At 46.6% G+C, this 19,615-nt stretch overlaps 1 protein-coding gene across 1 annotated transcript in view; it reads right to left on the bottom strand.

Moving 5' to 3' along the window:
* LOC115472441 (calcium-activated chloride channel regulator 1-like) overlaps nucleotides 1-19,615 on the bottom strand; it is a 168,322-nt gene that overhangs the window by 27,785 nt on the left and 120,922 nt on the right. Inside the window, exon 12 of the mRNA XM_030206730.1 lies at nucleotides 2,871-3,092. Within this exon, the coding sequence (XP_030062590.1) occupies nucleotides 2,871-3,092 (222 nt within the window). The remainder of the gene's footprint in view (nucleotides 1-2,870; nucleotides 3,093-19,615) is intronic.

The raw sequence follows: 19,615 nt of genomic DNA, 5'->3' as shown, positions 1-19,615 counted from the left end.
ATTAAAGGGACGGAGAGAAACAGTCCATGGAGGTAGGAATCAGTTGGCTGCCAAATGCATGTGAAAAAGGACTTTATGCATGTGAGCTAGAGAAGGGACCCAAATGTGTGCGACTTGGCATGTCCTCTCTGTCCATGTCAGGGGTGGGTAATTTCACACAGCCAGTTTACCTAGGAGAGTGGCTTCTGAAAATTGTCCTTCCTATGTGTTTTGCTTTTTTTATATGTGGACTTTTCTGATACTTTTACAATGATTTGAAATTACTTTTTAGCTTTTATTTTTATATTTAGAATCCCTTTTCTATCTTGCTTCTTTTCTGTTTCACAAGAATTTATGCACATATATGTGGAGGGGCATTTTCAATTTGGACGTTTTGCTACAAATGTCTAAAATTCAAGTGGGTTATATAGCCATTTTCAGAACAGAAAAATGTTTATATATTTTTTTCTTTCAGAAATGGCTATTTGCTAGATGTTTTTGTGCTCTGTGCATTTATCTTTTTGGTCCATTTTGGAAAAAAAAAAAGTGCAAGTGGAAAATGCACAAAATCAAGCCATTGGGATATATGAGGAGTCAGTATTTATAGTAGACTGGCCACACAGACATCTCAGGAGAGCAATGGGGCACCCTAAGGGGCACTGCACTGGACTTCAAATAAATGCTCCCAGGTACACATCTCACGGTAGCTTTCTTATCTTGTCTGCTGAGCCCCCCAAAACCCACTACCCCCAACTCTACACCACAACAATAGCCCTTATGGGTGAAGGGGGCACCTATATGTGGGTACAGTGGATTTCTGGTGAATTTTGGAGGGCTCACAGTTTCTACCACAAGTGTAACAGGTAGGGGGGAGGTATGGGTCTGGGTCCACCTGTCTGCAGTGCAATGCACCCACCCACCACTAGACTACTCCAGGGACCTGCATGCTGGTCTATTGAACCTGAGTATAACATCTGAGACTGGCATAGAAGCTGGGAAATAATGTTTGTAATCACATTTTATGGGGGAGTAAGGGGAGGTCATACCTGATTCTCTCCAGTGGTCATTTAGGGCACTTCTTTGTGGCTTATTCATTAATAAAAGAGGTCTAGACCAAAACGTCTAACTTATAGCCCTAGATGTTTTTGTTTTCTTTCATTATGGTAGAAAAACGTCCAATTGTTAGGAACGCCCAGATCCAGGGCAGGTCTTAGCAATTGTGGGGCCCTGTGCAGACCAGTTTGGTGGTCTCCCCGGTCCCACCTAGCCCTGCCCTCACCTAGCCCCACCCCTTGTTCACAAGATGTGTTTTAAACATTTTTTTTATTTCAAATAAAGACAAATCAAGCAAAACTTGTACAGAAGAACTTGGCTGCTAATAGTGTGCTGAACTGGACAATGTTGGCACATTTAGACTGGCTCTGGACAGATCTGCTTGAAGGAAACCCTTCCCTCATTAATCAATACCATCTCTGTGAAATAGTAATAATTTTAAAAAAGGCAAGTGCATTTTTTATAATATACCACTGCATTCCACAAAGCAAAAGAAGCAAGTTCCCACATGCCATCTTTTTTTCTTTTGATGTAGGCACAGAAAGAAAAAAAGATTTTAAATGCTCCCAGGTTTCAATCTAATTCATGTTTAATGTGAGATAAAATGCCATACATAAGTAAATAAATCGATAAACTCCGAATGTTGAGCACCTAATTCTCATAACTTGATGTCTGTTTAGTGGCCCTTTACCAGGAGAAAAAGAATCTCTGCACAAATATAATAGTACTAGGATGTCCCTTTAAGCAGCCCCTCCGAATGACACAGATATTACCTTGATTTTCTTTACAGTATCCTCCCTTCCCCATCCCTTTAACCAGCCCCTCTAAACAGATATTATATTGATTTTTGTTTTTACAGTATGCGCCCCTCCCCACCCACCTACCTATTCCAGACCTCCTCCCCACTCCCCCGAGCCGCAGGGTGCCCTCCCAGCACCTACCTGAAGCCACCCTGGTGGTCTAGTGGAGTCTTCGGAACATGAAAGATCCCCAGTCTTTCCTGCCCGCTGCCGGCAATGACCCCTCTGTTGACACATCGCTCTTTAAAAATGGCTGCCGAGACTTCCACTGGTGACCTCACAAGACTTCAGCGGAAGTTTCACGAGGCTGCTGGAAGTCCTGTCCCGAGGACTCCATAAGACCACCCGGGTGGCTTCAGGTAGGTGCCGGGAAGTCAACCAGCAGCTCGGGGAAGGGGAGGTAAGGAGTCAGATCATGACAATGGCGGGGAGCGGGAGTACGACCGCTCCTGTCGCCCCTGCCTAAGACCAGTCCTGCCCAGATCCCACCCATGCCCCTGACACGTCCCCTTGTGATTTGAACGCACTTGTAACAGACTTCATAGAAAAACATCTCTTTTAAAGATGAGCTCCATAGTCATTTAGGGGCCCTTTTATAAAGGTGTGGTAAACACTAATGTGCGCTTACCACACCAAAAAATGGCTTAATGCAGGGTGCATTGAGGCATCCTGCAGAAATTCGAGGATGTGTCGCACTATCCACAGTCTAAAAAATCAAATTTTATTTTTTAGCACTCGGGGCGGTGCTGGGGGAAGAGAATGAGCCTAATCAATTAGTGCAGATTTAACACATAAGTCCCTACTGCCTACAAAATAGGTAGCAGTAGGGGCACACACGCTAATGGTAAAAATAGCCTTAGCATGTGAGAATGACCCTGTAAGGTTGCTAAGGTCACTTTTTACTGCTGTTTGGTAAATGAGTCACTTAGACTGTTTATGTATAATTTATCTACTGTGTGCATTGTATTCAAATTTGTCAAGCAGAAAATTTACCAAAGATTAGAAGGTATTTAAAAGTAAAGATACATATGTCTGTACCTGAGCAGTGCCTGTAATCTGGAGACGAGCTGTTTTGGTAGTAGGATCATTAGTGAAGTGTGCATTACTATAGATTTTTCTGATTGGGTCCTCTACTTGGATGTTTGGAATGCTGGCCTCCCATGTGACTACAAAGAACGTGTCATTTCCCACTGTGTTGTCAATTGTCACCCTGCCACCAAAACATTGGTTTGGGGTGATCCTTAAACCAGAACTTTCAAGCTGTAAGATAAAAATAAAATATATTCAATCCATGTGCAAATATATTTTTAATATCATATTTTCCTCCTTAGTTCACTATTGAAGTTCCTAATTTCATTTCAACCTTCCACAATTTCAGCACTGCTGACCCTGAGGATACTTTCTCTACAGTAGGTCTTTGGTGAAAGGGTAGGCATGCCTTGCTGGGAAGCACATTGCTGTCTCAAGCTAATGGATAGTAAGATAAATCTCTCTGCCCATTGAACCAAAAGGAGTTTTAACCATGTTAGTTAGTAGTCTGAAAATTACCCTCCCTCATTGCAGCTAAAAATCTGCACATTATAAGAGGAGATGTTTCTGGAAGCGTGTTTAGGTTGTGGGGAGGGAGATTAAATACATTGACATTTTCAAATTAATGCAAATACTTTTATAGCAAAAATCAGTCTGCACAAAAAGCAGGTGCAAATATCCATGCATACTTTTTATCCCTTTAACAAAGGGACAGTATGCACCTTCCTTTCCTTTCAAAGCCTGCAGATAAAAATTATCTGTGGATTGTCCCAGTATGGAATTTGAAAACGTATCTAGTGTTTGAAAGAAATACTAAAGGGGTTGATATTCAGCGTGGCTCCTGCCCACTTAAACTATGCTGACTGGATTGGCCGCCAATATTCAGCTCTGCACAATCCAAATCCAGGCAGTATGGGGGTAGTCCGGGATAGATTCAGAGAGGAGTTGGCACTTAGACGGGTACAGGCCACATTCAGTACCGGTGTCCACATAGCTAAGCGGCCAGATGGGACCATACAAAAGGCTGGCCTATCTTTTGCTGCTTAGCTATACAGGTGCCAGCACTGAATATTGATTGGCTGGTATCTAAATAACTTTCAGGACACTGATCTAATCTCCCCCGAACTCTCCAATTCTCTTCCCCTCCCCGACTCAGCTCATCTAACCCCTCACCCCTAGTTCTTATCCCCCCCCCGACTTCCCAATACAATTTCCCCCTTTCTGATCCCCACATTCTGATCCTCTGCTCTGACGCCTCCACTCCCTGATTCTATACCTCTGATCTCAGCCTGCCTCCATGTGCAAAGACGTGGGAGAGGTGCTAAATGTGGTGTACTTGGATTTTAGCAAAGCCTTTAATACACATGCGACTGATAAACTGAGTGCCTTCAGTATGGGACCTAAAGTGACTAACTGGGTTAAAAACGGGTTAAATGGAAGGAGACAGAGGGTAGTGGTAAATGGAGCTTGCTCTGAGGAAAGGGATGTTATCTGTGGTGTACCGCAGGGGTCAGTCCTCGTGCCGGCTCTTTTTAACATCTTTGTGAGTGATAGTCGAAAGGCGATCTTATAAGGTTTGTCTCTTTGCGAATGATACCAAACTCTGTAATAGGGTGGACACTCCGGAGGGTGTAGATGGCATGAGGAAGGATCTAGCAAAGGTTGAAGAACAGTCTGATAATTGGCAACTAAGATTTAATGCTAAGAAATGCAGGATCATGCACTTGGGTTACCAGAATCCATGGGAACTGTACAATATAGGGGGTGAAGTGCTTCTGTGTACAAAGGAAGAGCAGGACTTGGGAGTTATTGTGTCTGATGACCTTAAGGCGGTCAAAGAGGTAGAAAAGTTGACAGTCAAAATCAGAAGGATGCTTGGATGCATAAGGAGAGGGATGACCAGCAGAAAAAAATATGTGATAATACCCTTGTATAAGTCTCTGGTGAGGCCCCATTTAGAGTACTGCGTGCAATTCTGGAGACCACTTCTACAGAAAGATATAAACAAGATGGAGTCAGACCAGAGGGTGACTACAAAATTGGTAAGCTGCCTCTGTCATAAAACATATCAGGACAGGCTTATGAACCTTAACATGTATGGATGAGGTGTGGGACAGAGGGGATGTGATAGAGACATTTAAATACCTTAGTGGCTTTAATGTACAAGAAGTGAGCCTTTTTCAAATGAAGGAAAACTCAGGAATGAGAGGACATAGGATGAAGTTAAGAGGAAACAGGCTAAGGAGAAATCTAAGAAAATACTCTTTCATGGAATAGCCTCCTGGTGGAGGTCTTGGAGCAGAAGCGTAGCCAGGTTGAAGGCACGGGGCGAGTAAAGAGTGGACTGCTGACGGCGTCGGCTGTGTTTTAAACATGGCAGATGCCCCCTAACTATGCCATGGAGATTATGACTGTGTCAGAATTTAAGAAAGAATGGGACAGGCACATGGGGTCGCTTAGGAAAAGGAGGAATTACTGAGAAAGGGCAGACAGGATGGGCCATTTGGCCCTTATCTGCCATCATATTTCTATGTAAAGGTCAACCCTCCCTGCACCTCACCTTTTGGACCCCCTTTATCCCCGTGACTTATCCAGAGATTATCCCTGCTGTCTAGTAGGCTAGGGCAGCAGCAGTCCCCAATTATGGACCACTCCTGCCTCAGCCCATTAGATACCAGGAATCACTTGATATCTAATGGGCTTGGTATCTAATGGGCCTGGTGTTTGTGGGGGGGGGGGGGGGGAGTTGATTGTGGGTAGGGTTGACTTTTGCACATGTAGGTGGGGCTGTGTTTTTGGGGAGGGACATCAGAGGAACCTTAATCTGGATGGACAGGCAGATTGGAGGAAAGAATATGATAAGGGGATCGGAGGGATCATTTCAGGGAGAGGATTAGAATACAGGGGAGTCGAGATTGGAACAGGGGATCACAGAAATACCAAAGGTAGCTCAGCCCAAAACTGGGGATTTATCACTTCTATGCTGAGAATGCTGGAGGTTTTCCTTGTGGGCCCCAGCCATGTCTAAAACTGACATATTCTAATCAATAAAAAATAAAATTCCTTTTTCTACCTTTGTTGTCTGGTCATTTTACTTTTACTACTACTACTATTTAGCATTTCTATAGCGCTACAAGGCGTACGCAGCGCTGCACAAACATAGAAGAAAGACAGTCCCTGCTCAAAGAGCTTACAATCTAATAGACAAAAAATAAATAAAGTAGGGGGTCACGTGACGCTATGGTGAAGAGAAGTCACAGGTGAACTTCTCTCCGAAGCCTGCCTGTTAATCCCCATATCTGCAGGAGAATCGAACCCCTCTAACTTGCAATACTCGCTAGAGCAAGACTCAGTGCAAACATCTGGCCAAGCAGAACGAGCGAAAAATTGGACATGGCGACGAAATCAGCCCAAAAAGAAAGGCAGAGGGGAAAGGCGGCCGAAGACAAAATGGCGGCGGCTTTCCCCGAAACAAGCCCATCGGTATCTTCTGCATGGGTGGCTGAGATCACCTCCGAACTAACAGGGGTGATGGAAGAACTATTAGACCGTCGGCTGATCCCACTTGACCAAAAGTTGGATACTAAATTGGAAAAGCTGAACACGAAAACAGAGGATTTGACCAAGGAATGCATAGCGTTCCAAACTACAGTCAGTGAAGTGGAAAACAGACTGACGGGAGTGGAAGACTCTCAAAAAACTTTGCGGGAAAAAATATCGGACCTGGAATTTAAAATTGAAGACCTGGAAAACCGCTCCAGGCGGAATAACATCCGCTTGGTTGGCTTACCTGAAGCGCTCGGTGGAAGACAATTGGAGAAGGTCCTAGAACAATGGCTGACCAAAAGTATTGAATTTCCAGCAGAGCTTGGACCCTTAAGAATTGAACGCGTGCACCGGCTAGGAGTTCGCCAGATGAACGCTGTTAAGCCACGAGTGATTATCTGCAGAGTGCTCAATTTTATGCACAAGCAATATATATTACAGGCAGCAAGATCGAATAATTCTCTGACTTATGAAAAAGCAAAAATACTCTGCTTTCAAGATTACTCAGCAGGAATTGCAGCCAAGAGAAAGGCGTTCTCTCCAATATGCTCAAAATTATTTGATATGAAGATCCGTTTTAGCCTACAATATCCGGCTATTTTGAAAATAACACATAAGGGAAAATTGCGTTCCTTTACATCGGAAAATGAGGCAAAAGACTTTGTGGCACAGCTAGAACACCCTGAAAATGCTGTTTCTGAGGACACGGAACCTGCATGAGCCCAAAAGGAGATGCAGCCATGAGGCTTTAAAAAAGTCTAGCTCTAGATGAGATTTCCTACATCAACATACTTGAAGCAAGAGAAATCTTAAGGGGAAGACAACAGAGAGAGACTCTGCAACCGAAGGTGGTAGAACTGTTATTCGTTTTTGATGATATTTAATTTTATATGTTAATACTGTTATGATTGTTATGGTCAGCATATAGGGGGGGAGTTCAAGAAAGGGATTATAAAAAGAAGTTTAAATGTTGGGAAATGCTAAAATGTAAAAAGTGAAATAAGAAGATTCTAGAAGAACTGAGAACTCACAACAACAAGGGGAAAGGGTGGGTTAGCGTTATAAAGTGACGGCTTCATATAAGGAAGCATATGGCAAAGGGAGACGGGGAAGAAGAGGGAGGGACCTGGGAGGGGGGATGGGTTGGTGGGAGGTTGGCAGTGGAGAGAGATGACGCAGAGGGTTAAACATGTAATTGAAGTGGAAGGGCAGACACGGTGTACCATAAAATATATTAGCAATAGGCCAGGAAAACAGCTAATGTGTGAAACGATGGGGAGCCATAGGCTGGGATGGCTTCTCACGTATTTAAGTATAATTTTGTCAATTAAGGATAATGTGAACCTTTACTATGCAAGATGATTAAAATAGTCACTTGGAATATAGGTGGTATACACTCCCCTATTAAAAGATCTAAAATCTTACAGCATCTGCAAAGACTAAAGGTGGACATAGCAATACTGCAAGAAACTCATTTATCCGATGAGGAACATGCAAAGTTGGTTAAATGGTGGGTGGGAGACTGCATTGCTTCCCCAGCGGTGGGCAATAAGGGGGGGGGGGTGGCCATTCTTATTAGGAAAGGGGTGGTGACCCAAATTCATAATCAGCATAAAGATACAGCGGGTCGCTTTGTGTTTTGTAAGGTTACCATTGCTAGAAAACAAATAATATTAGGCAGTGTGTACGCCCCAAATACATTGGACCTCAAATTTTACAAAAAGGTAACTACAACCATTGCCAAAATGGAGGCCCTCCCGGTGATAATGGGCGGGGACTTTAACATGCCATGGAATCCACAAATCGATAAATCCCACCCACCAATGGCACGAGGGGATGGGAACACTAGAGGTCTACCTGACATGTGCAATACACTAGACCTTTTAGATGTGTGGCGTACGTTACATCCAACAGAGAGAGAATACACTCACCAACCAAGGGCTCATCAAACCCATTCCAGAATTGATTACCTGTTAGTATCACGCAAGATTTTTACAAATATAAATGAAGTGGAAATAGGTCCCTGCGTGATTTCAGATCATGCCACAGTTTGGATGACTTGGCAATTGGGGGAAAATAATCCCCAAGGAGGGGGAAATTGGTCATTTCCTAGTTACCTTTATAAGAACGGGAAATTCAGAGAATATTTAATAGCTAAATGGGAAGAGTACAAACATTTTAACGAAGGATCAGTACTAGAGGCGCCAACTTATTGGGAGGCAGCAAAGGCAGTCATCCGAGGGGAGATTATCAGTTATGTTAGCAATTACAAAAAACAACGTGATAGAGAACTATTGAGATTGGAAAAACAACTTTTGCGTTTGAATACTCAATATGGGCATAACCCGACCCCAGGGACACATAGAGAAATAATCTCAGTCCAAACAGAGTTAAATGCAATGCTGCATGAGAGGGCAGTAAAGTCCCAAACTTACTATCGTTTCCAACTTTACAAACATGGTAATAAAAGTGGTAAATTCCTGGCTAAATTGATTGCACCACAATCTAATTCAAGATATATAGGTGCTATTAGAAACAAGGACGGAAGGCTATTAAATAAAGATAAAGAAATCAATAAAACGTTTCAGGATTACTACCAACAGCTATATAGTGCTGGGGAAAGTCAGGGTTTACAGAATGATCTCTATTTGCAAAATATTGAAGCCCCTTCGTTGAGACAGACAGAATTACAACAATTGAACGAACCCATAAGTTGTGATGAAATTGTTTGGGCAATTGCCCAAAGTAAACTAGGGAAGGCGCCAGGGCCTGATGGACTAAAATCTGAATTTTACAAATTGATGGGAGACAACATAGTTTCCATATTAGCTGAGGTATTTAATGAATGGGTGGTGAAGGGGAAATTACCGGAAAATCTTAATTTGGCTCAGATTATAGTGCTGCCAAAGCCTAAACGCGATGTGCAGCGAGTATCCTCCTACAGACCTATTTCTCTATTGAACTGCGAGGTCAAACTGCTTGCTAAAATATTAGATAAGAGATTAGGGACGGTACTACCAAGCCTGATACATGAAGCACAGGTGGGATTTGTGCAGGGTCGCTCTGTCACTAAGAACTTGCGAAGTATAATATTATCTTTAGAACATCTTAAGGGGACTTCAGAAAGGGCATTATTGGTCAGTTTTGATGCCGAAAAGGCATTTGATCGTGTGGAATGGCCTTTTTTATTTTCAGTTTTAGATAGATATGGATTTTCTGGATGGTTTGTACAAGTAATTAAAGCACTATATAATACACCTAGAGCAAGGGTCATGGTAAATGGAATGTTATCGGCGAATTTTGAGATCACAAGAGGGACACGCCAGGGGTGTCCACTCTCCCCTTTACTGTTTGCACTATATTTAGATCCATTGATACGAGACATAATTTCAGTTAGAACCATTAGAGGAGTGGAGGTTGGATCGATGAAATTTAAAATTGCAGCATTTGCTGATGATCTGCTGGTAGCGCTTACCAGCCCAAAGATATCACTTGCAGACCTTTTAGAAGTAATTAAGGAATTCGGAGATTATTCAGGATTCAAATTAAATTTGGATAAATCAGAAGCCCTGGCGATCCCAGTAAATACTAAATCCCTTTGGAGAGGAGATTTCCCGCTGAGATGGGCAGAGGGTTCTTTTAGGTATTTGGGAATTCTGCTTGCTTCTCAGACGGAAGACATATATAGACTAAATGTCAATAGATTGTTAAGTCAAACAGAACAGCAATTGGCAACATGGAGGATGTTACCAGTGCCATTGATAGGCCGAGCTTGTCTTATACGAATGGTAATCTTACCCAGATGGCTATATGTATTACAAGTTCTGCCGCTGAGACTACTACAGAAAGACATCAAGCGATTCTATCAAATGGTGGGACAGTTCTGCTGGGCAAAGAGAAAGGCTAATCTGAAGCTACAGCTGCTACTAGGGACTTGGCAGCAGGGTGGATTGGGATTGCCTAATCTACAATACTATAATTTGGCTAGTCTGCTGCGGTTGGTGAGAGACTGGATTTTTTCTACAAGCACACACTCCCCACTAGAATTAGAAAAAACATACTTTAGTCCCTATAATTTAGTGACCTTGCTGCATCTCAATAATGCCTCGGTGCCAAAGAAATTTAAGGGTAGTATACTACTGATTCCTTTACAAGAGGCATGGAAAATCTTGGGGACAAAACTGGGGGGACAACCGAATATGTCAGAATTGCTGACCATAAGGGGGAACCCGATGTTTATACCAGGATTGGAAAACCAGGTTTTTCAGCAGTGGACAAGGAGGGGGCTCACATGTCTGAAAACAATAATAGATTTAGAAGGGAAAATTAAACCTTTAAGACAACTTATACCCGCGGATGCTGAAAAATGGGGGGATGTATTTGGATATGGCCAGATAAAACGCTATGTTCAAACACTCGACGCAGAAGGGCTTAAGTTTCAACTGGGGGAAAAAATTAAACAGTTTTATAATGAAATATCAGAGGAAGCCCCCACAATTTCGCAGCTCCAAAAACAATTGTGGACTTTGGTGCCGGATAGGGATTGGTCTCTGCTTTGCCGCAGGTGGGAGGCAGATATAAAAGTAGATTTAACTAATTGGGACATAGCAGCCTACATTCAGAACATCCCTAAACTGATTAGTGGTGCAAATTATAGAGAATGTGCATTTAGAGTAACACACAGAGCATATTTTACACAACGCCAGTTCTATAGAATGGGAGGGATTGACACACCAACCTGTTTGAAATGCACACTGGAGGAAAACTCGTTCTACCACGCATTTTGGGAATACACAAAGATACAGCTTTTTTGGAAAAAGATAGTGGCCTTTATGAATTCAATCACTTCGCGTAACATAGTGGGCACCCCGCTGCAATTGCTATTGGACTGCCCAGGGGCATTCCGTGGCCTTACGGCAGACGAAATATTGGTAAGTCGCAAATTATGTTTGGTGGCAAAAAAATGCATTTTGCAATGCTGGACCTCGGATAAATCCCCAGAATACTGCCATTGGCGAAACCAGGTGCATCTTTTAATGACATGGGAAGCAAGAGATGCAAAGGGATTTTGTCGTCGAAAAAATTGTTTCCTTAAAATCTGGGGGCCTATGCTGGATATACTATCGCAGAGAGGCTGGAGTCTTATACTCAACACGCTTTCATGATACTATAGAATAATGGTACATATACATGAACCCATAAGTACAAAGAAGTTATTAGTGGACATCAGGAAGGGTGGGGGGAGGAACTGAAGGGGGGGGAAAGGTGGGAAAACAATGCATAAGATGACTGTGATATTTATTTAACAAACACCCCATAAATGTTTGGATGTTAGTGAGAATGCTTGGGAGGATAGGTAAGGGAAAGGGGGGAGAATGACAAAAATATTGATGATGGAATTTATCGATGTATGCAAGTTAATATGCTGTATTATTAACAATGCCAAATGTTTGATATACTGGCAATGTTTAAAATGTTTATAATGTTGAATCATCAATAAAAACAGTTGAAATAAAAAAAATAAAATAAAGTAAGCAAATCAAATCAATTAATGTGAACGGGAAGGAAGAGAGGAAGGTAGGTGGAGGCGAGTGGTTACAAGTGGTTACGAGTCAAAAGCAATGTTAAAGAGGTGGGCTTTCAGTCTAGATTTAAAGGTGGCCAAGGATGGGGCAAGACGTAGGGGCTCAGGAAGTTTATTCCAGGCGTAGGGTGCAGCGAGACAGAAGGCGCGAAGTCTGGAGTTGGCAGTAGTGGAGAAGGGAACAGATAAGAAGGATTTATCCATGGAGCGGAGTGCACAGGAAGGGGTGTAGGGAAGGACGAGTGTGGAGAGATACGGGGGAGCAGCAGAGTGAGTACATTTATAGGTTAGTAGAAGGAGTTTGAACAGGATGCGAAAATGGATAGGGAGCCAGTGAAGGGTCTTGAGGAGAGGGGTAGTATGAGTAAAGCGACCCTGGCGGAAGATGAGACGGGCAGCAGAGTTTTGAACCGACTGGAGAGGGGAGAGGTGACTAAGTGGGAGGCCAGCAAGAAGCAGATTGCAGTAGTCTAAACGAGAGGTGACAAGGGTGTGGATGAGGGTTTTGGTAGAGTGCTCGGAAAGAAAGGGGCGGATTGTACGGATGTTGTAAAGAAAGAAACGACAGGTCTTGGCAATCTGCTGGATATGAGCAGAGAAGGAGAGAGAAGAGTCAAAGATGACCCCAAGGTTTCGAGCTGAGGAGACAGGGAGAATGAGAGAGCCATCAACAGAAATAGAAAACGGGGGGAGCGGGGAGGTGGGTTTGGGGGGGAAAATGAGAAGCTTGGTTTTGGTCATATTTAATTTCAGGTGGCATTGAGACATCCAGACAGCAATGTCAGACAAGCACGCTGAAACTTTGGTTTGGATGCAAGGTGAGATATCAGGGGTAGAAAGGTAGATTTGGGAGTCATCAGCATAGAGATGGTAGGACCATGTTGGTCCCAGTCTCTGGTTTCTGCTTTCCTCTCACTTAACTTTCTTGCCAGGGTCTCTTTGCCCATTTGGCATTTCTTCTCTCTCCATGTCTAGCATCCAGGTCACTATCTGCCCTGTCCAGTATTTCCCATGTCCTCGCCCCTATCCTTCCACCAGGTTGAACATTCCCTTTCTCTGTGTCCACATTCTTGCCCTGTCCAGCCTCACCATTCTTTGGGCCCTGTTTACTAAGCAGAACTAATGGCGCATTAGCATTTTTACCACACGCTAAACAGTGTGCGCTAAATGCTAAAGATACCCATAGGAACTTATGGGTGTCTCTAGAGTTTAGAACGCACTAAAAACGATAGCATATCTTAGTAACAGGGCCCTTTGTCTCTATCCCTGTAAAGGACACTCTCATTTGGTTGCAATGAATGGTGCTGCTGGAAGAGAGCAGCAGCGCCATTTGTTGCGACCCGATGGGAGCATCCACAGAGGAGCAGCGTGAGAAAAGAGAGAGCTCCTGATGAAGGGGATTTTTCTCTGAAATGGAGCTCTATAGAACCCGCTAGCCCTGTGTTGTTGAGCCTTGCTACTTTCAGATACGTTTTGGATTACCTTGATAGACTTGGGTTTATTATAGCCCTTTTTTTCATTACTTATGGACATTGTAGTGACTTGTTTTTGAATAGACTGGAATTGAGCGCTATGGATAGTGTAAGTTTTATTGTTACTCTTTAAATAATCACAATCAGTAAATACACTGTTGCATATATTACACTCTTCACACTGAGGCATCCTGTGATGGTGTGGAGCTTGTTAGACCTTCAAACATTAAGGGTCTCAAGCTAGAAACTGTTGTGGTTTAACAGTTATTCCACAAGATGACTCAAGTTACACAGAAGGTACTTCAAAAATTTAAAATTTTTAAAAATAAATCTAGAAAAAAATCTTAATTACTAGGGTCACTTCTATCCATAGTTGCCTCATTGTTGTTTTGGGGGGAACTCATTTAAAGATGTACTGAAAGGTAAAATTATGTATAATCATACCTGATAATTTTCTTTCCATTAATCATAGCTGATCAATCCATAGACTGGTGGGTTGTGTCCATCTACCAGCAGGTGGAGATAGAGAGCAAACTTTTGCCTCCCTATATGTGGTCATGTGCTGCCGGAAACTCCTCAGTATGTCGATATCAAAGCTCCATCCGCAGGACTCAGCACTTAGAGAATTACACCCACGAAGGGACACTCTGCCCAGCTCACCACCGCCGAAACGGGGGAGGGGAATTAACCCAGCTCATCCCCACACAAGTGGGGGAGGGGAATCCGTCCAGCTCATCCCCGCGGAGCGGGGGAGGGACACCACACCCGCCGATGCGGGGGGATCTGGCTTATCCTGCAACCGCAACCGCGGGAGGAGCTGACTGACCCTAACACCGCCGAAGCGGGAGGGGTACAAAGCTGCCCTACAGCCGCACGAAGCGGGAGGGAGTGCCGGCAGAATTTATGTCTCAATCCAGCCCCGTAAAACGGAGGGGAGAGGAATGCAGCAGCTCACTGTAACACAAACTCGTCTCAACTCTTGAAGAATCCAAGTGAAAGAACTTGAACACGAAGTCTTTCTGAAATAACTGAAGACTAAACTTGAACCTGAAATGCAACCAGAATAAAAACAGAACAGATATCTGGGAGGGGCTATGGATTGATCAGCTATGATTAATGGAAAGAAAATTATCAGGTATGATTATACATAATTTTACCTTCCATATCATCAAGCTGATCAATCCATAGACTGGTGGGATGTACCGAAGCAGTACTCACCCAGGGCGGGACATTGAAATCCCTGACCTCAACACTGAAGCTCCAAACCGGGCCTCCGCCCGTGCAGCCACAGTCAAACGGTAATGCTTGGAGAATGTATGAGCCGAAGCCCAAGTTGCCGCCTTGCATATCTCTTCCAAGGAGACGGATCCGGCCTCTGCCATCGAGGCCGCCTGAGCTCTCGTGGAGTGAGCCTTCAGCTGGATAGGCGGCACCTTCCCCGCGGCCACATAAGCCGCTGCAATGGCTTCCTTGACCCATCTTGCCACTGTAGGCTTAGCAGCCTGCAGACCCTTACGAGGACCTGCAAACAGGACAAACAGATGATCCGATTTCCGGAAATCATTGGTCACTTCCAAGTATCTGAAGATGACTCGTCTCACATCCAGATATTTAAGAGCAGAGTACTCCTCTGGGTAGTCCTCCCTACGAAAGGAAGGGAGACAGAGCTGCTGATTCACATGGAAGCGAGAAACAATCTTGGGCAGGAAGGAAGGCACTGTGCGAATAGTCACTCCTGCCTCAGTGAACTGCAGAAAAGGCTCTCGACATGAGAGCGCCTGGAGCTCGGAAACTCTTCTGGCTGAAGTGATAGCCACCAAAAAGACTGCTTTCAACGTCAGGTCTTTCAGAGATGCCCTCGACAAGGGTTCAAAAGGCGGCTTCTGCAATGCTCTTAGCACCAGGTTGAGATTCCACGCAGGCACCACTGAGTGCAGAGGAGGGCGCAGGTGATTAACTCCCTTGAGAAAGCGCACCACATCTGGCTGCGAAGCCAGGGAAGCACCCTTCAGGCGGCCCCTGAAGCAAGCCAGAGCCGCTACCTGGACTTTAAGGGAACTGAGCGACAGGCCTTTCTCCAGACCTTCTTGCAGGAACGCCAACACTGAAGAAATTGGAGCAGTGAAGGGAGAAAGTGAGCCTGCTTCACACCATGCTGCAAAGATACGCCAAACCCTGGCGTAAGCAGTAGAAGTAGAGCGCTTCCTCGCTCTCAGCATAGTGGCGATGACCTTGTCTGAGAAGCCCTTCTTCCTCAGACGCTGCCGCTCAATAGCCAGGCCGTAAGACCAAAGGGAGAGGGATCCTCCATCACCACGGGACCCTGATGTAACAGGCCCTGCTCCACTGACAGCCGCAGAGGATCGTCGACTGAGAGCCTGATCAAGTCCGCATACCAGGGACGTCTGGGCCAATCCGGACCCACCAGGATTACCCTGCCGGGATGCTTTGCCACCCGGTCTAGCACCCTGCCCAACATGGGCCAGGGCGGGAACACATAGAGGAGCTCTTGTGTCGGCCACTGTTGGAGAAGAGCATCTACTCCCAGGGATCGAGGGTCCCGTCCTCTGCTGAAAAAGCGCGGCACTTGGCAATTGGCCGATGACGCCATCAGATCTAGGCTCGGCTGGCCCCAGCGCTTCGTGATGTCCAAGAACGCCTGAGCAGATAGTTGCCACTCTCCGGGCTCCAAGGTATGGCGACTGAGAAAGTCCGCCTTGACATTCATGACTCCGGCAATGTGGGCCGCTGAAAGCTGCTCCAGGTTCGCTTCCGCCCACTGGCAAAGACTCATAGCCTCCTTGGCTAGAGGGGCGCTCTTGGTACCTCCCTGGCGGTTGATATAGGCCACAGCCGTGGCATTGTCCGACAGGACCCGTACAGGCTACAACACCAGTACCGGGATGAACTCCAATAACACCAACCGAATGGCTCTGAGTTCCAGGAGGTTGATAGACCACTTGCCTCTGCAGGAGACTAGAGCCCCTGCGCTGTCCTTCCCAAGCAGTGGGCTCCCCAGCCCATCAAAGAGGCGTCTGTCGTGACAACAATCCACTCCGGGGTCACCAGAGGCAATCCTGCAGACAACTTGTCTGTCTGCGTCCACCAGCTCAGCGCCTTGCGCACTGCTGGGTCCACGGGAAGGCGCACAGCATAATCCTCCGACATCGGAGTCCAGCGCAGCAGCAGAGATAGCTGTAGTGGTCTCATATGAGCCCTAGCCCAGGGCACTACTTCCATCGTGGCCGTCATAGAGCCCAACAGCTGCACGTAGTCCCAAGCCCGAATAGGAGAGGCTACTAGGAACTAGTCCACCTGAGCCTGAAGCTTGACAATCCGATTGTCTGGCAGGAACACTCTGCCCACTTGGGTGTCGAATCGAACTCCCAGATACTCCAGGGACTGAGTCGGGCGCAGCTGGCTCTTCTTCCAGTTGATGATCCATCCCAGGGAGCTCACAAGAGCAACTACCCGGTCCATAGCTTTGCCGCACTCTGCATAAGAGGGGGCTCGGATCAACCAGTCATCCAGATAAGGATGGACTTGTACTCCTTCCTTTAGCAGGAAGGCCGCTATGACCCCCATTACTTTGGAAAAGGTCCGCGGAGCAGTAGCCAACCCGAAAGGGAGGGCTCTGAACTGGAAGTGTCGTCTCAGGACTGTAAAACGCAGAAAGCGTTGGAGAGGAGGCCAGATGGGAATATGCAGGTACGCTTCCTTGATGACCAAGGAAGCCAAGAACTCTCCTGCCTTCACTGCCGCTATAACAGAGCGGAGAGTCTCCATGCGAAAGTGCCTCACTTTCCAGGCCCGATTGACCCCTTTGAGGTCGAGGATAGGCCGGACAGAACCTCCTTTCTTTGGAACCACAAAGTAAATGGAGTAACGTCCCTTGCCAATCTGATTTTTTGGCACCGGAACGACCGCACCCAGGCGGATCAGGTTGTCCAAGGTCTGCTGCACTGCCACAGCTTGACCGGAGACTTGCAGGGAGAGAGTACAAACCCGTCTCTTAAGGGTTGGCAGAACTCTAGCTTGTAGCCGTCTCTGATGACTTCCAGCACCCACGCATCTGAAGTTATAGTGGTCCACTCGCCCAGAAACGAGGACAGCCGTCCTCCAATCTGCACTGGGGCGTGGACCAAGGCCCCGTCATTGGGTACGAGACCCTGGGGGAGGACCGGAGGGAGCACCTCCGGGACGGCGGTCTCTGCGAAAGGAATGCTGCTTGGGGGAGAAATTCCTCTTGAAGGAAGAGGGGGCAGAGGAACCCGACTTGCCCAGGCGGTACCGACGGGCTTCCAGCAACCGTCCTCTGGAGGTACCGGGACGAGTACTAGCCCGAGCCCTGACCTCTGGTAATTTCTTGCCCTTAGACGTGCCGAGATCGGTCACGATTTTGTCCAGCTCGACCCCAAAGAGCAGCTTGCCTTTAAAAGGCAATCTAGCCAGGCGGGATTTAGAGGCGTGGTCAGCAGACCAATGTTTCAGCCAAGCCACCGCCGCGCAGAGACTGTCTGAGCCATGCCTTTAGCTGAGGCTCTCAAGACATCATACAGCAAGTCTGCCAAATAGGCTAAGCCCGATTCCAGGGCCGGCCAATCAGCCCTCAAGGAAAGATCCGAGGGGGAAGCCCGCTGCACCATAGTCAGGCACGCCCTGGCCACATAGGAGCCGCAAACTGAGGCCCGCAAACTTAAAGCAGCTGCCTCAAAGGACGACCTTAAGGCCGCCTCCAATCTTCTGTCTTGGGCGTCCTTTAGGGCCGTGCCACCTTCCACCGGCAACGCCGTTTTCTTAGTCACCGCAGTGATTAAAGAATCCACGGTAGGCCACAGATAGGCCTCACGTTCACTCACAGCCAAAGGATAGAGGCGGGACATAGCCCTAGCCACTTTAAGGCTCGTTTCCGGGACATCCCATTGAGCCGCAATTAAGCTGTGCATGGCATCATGCACGTGGAAGGATCTAGGCGGGCGCTTCGTCCCCAGCATAATGGCAGAGCCAACAGGGGCTGAGGGAGAGACGTCCTCCGGAGAGGAAATCTTCAAAGTGTCCATGGCCTGTAAAAACAGGTTGGGCAAATCCTCTGGGCTAAAAAGCCGCGCTGCAGAGGGGTCATCCGCTCCATCCGAGCGGGGATCTATCTCCTCCAAGGAATCCGCAAAGGACCGTTGGGAGACCTCAGACACGCTGCCCTCATCTACATCGGAGGAGACAAAGTCCTCCAAGGCCTGGAAATCAACCCGAGGGCGTTTACCTCTGGGAACCTCAACCTCTTTATCAGAAGAGGGAGCAGGGGCAGCGTTTTGCATGAGGAAAGCCTGATGCAGCAGCAAAACAAACTCGGGGGAGAAACCCCCCAGACTGTGCACTTCTGCAGCCTGGGCAACAGCCCTAGACGCACTCTCAACCGGCGCTCGCAATAGCGGGGGAGAGACATGCTGCGCATCCAAAATGGCGTCCGGCGCGAAACTCCGCGAAGGAGCCGCGCGGGAAGAACGGCGCTTAACTTTAGCCGCTTGTGCCGTCGCCCAAATTAAGGGCGTTCATGGCATTAATGTCTCCAACCTCAAGGGCGGCCCACGAAGAAGCCGTCCGAGCCGCGTGGCCGGCCAAGATGGCGGAGGCGAGGAGCGGGGGATGGGCGTTTATGGCGGGAAAAAACCGCCACGCCGGAGGAACGACCGGGACATTCATCGGTCACTAAACTGTCACCCATCAAGGGCGAATCAGGTTGTAAAACCCCCGCATCCCCTCTAGAAGCGCTCCAGCGATCCGGGGAGCGACCCTTTGCGCCCTCGCCCTTCGACGCCATATGCCACGAGGAGAAGAATCGGGGAACCCCCTGCCCGCTATAAAAAGGTAAAATTACCTGCTTGCCGCTCCGAGCTGTAACGAACTGGTGTCCCAGTGAGTAGCTGCAATGAACGTTTAAAGAAACGTCGAATTAAACGCCTTTAAAGACGTTTAAAATTTTTTTTTTTTTTTTTTTAAACGGAGCCAGCGGGAGGGGGGAGAAAAGGAGGGACCTGGCACCACCAGGTTTGCACTTGCTCAAAAGAGCCCTCAACCCCAGGCCTCAACAAAACCTAAGGATTAGGCTTGGAGGCCTAGCCAGAGCTGCTGCTGTGTGTGACCACCACCTGCTG

This window comes from Microcaecilia unicolor, chromosome 6 (genome assembly GCF_901765095.1).
Source record: "Microcaecilia unicolor chromosome 6, aMicUni1.1, whole genome shotgun sequence".
NCBI classification, from domain to species: Eukaryota; Metazoa; Chordata; class Amphibia; order Gymnophiona; family Siphonopidae; genus Microcaecilia; species Microcaecilia unicolor.
The sequence above is the reverse complement of the archived record's forward strand: the minus strand, read 5'-3'. Positions and strand labels throughout refer to the sequence as shown.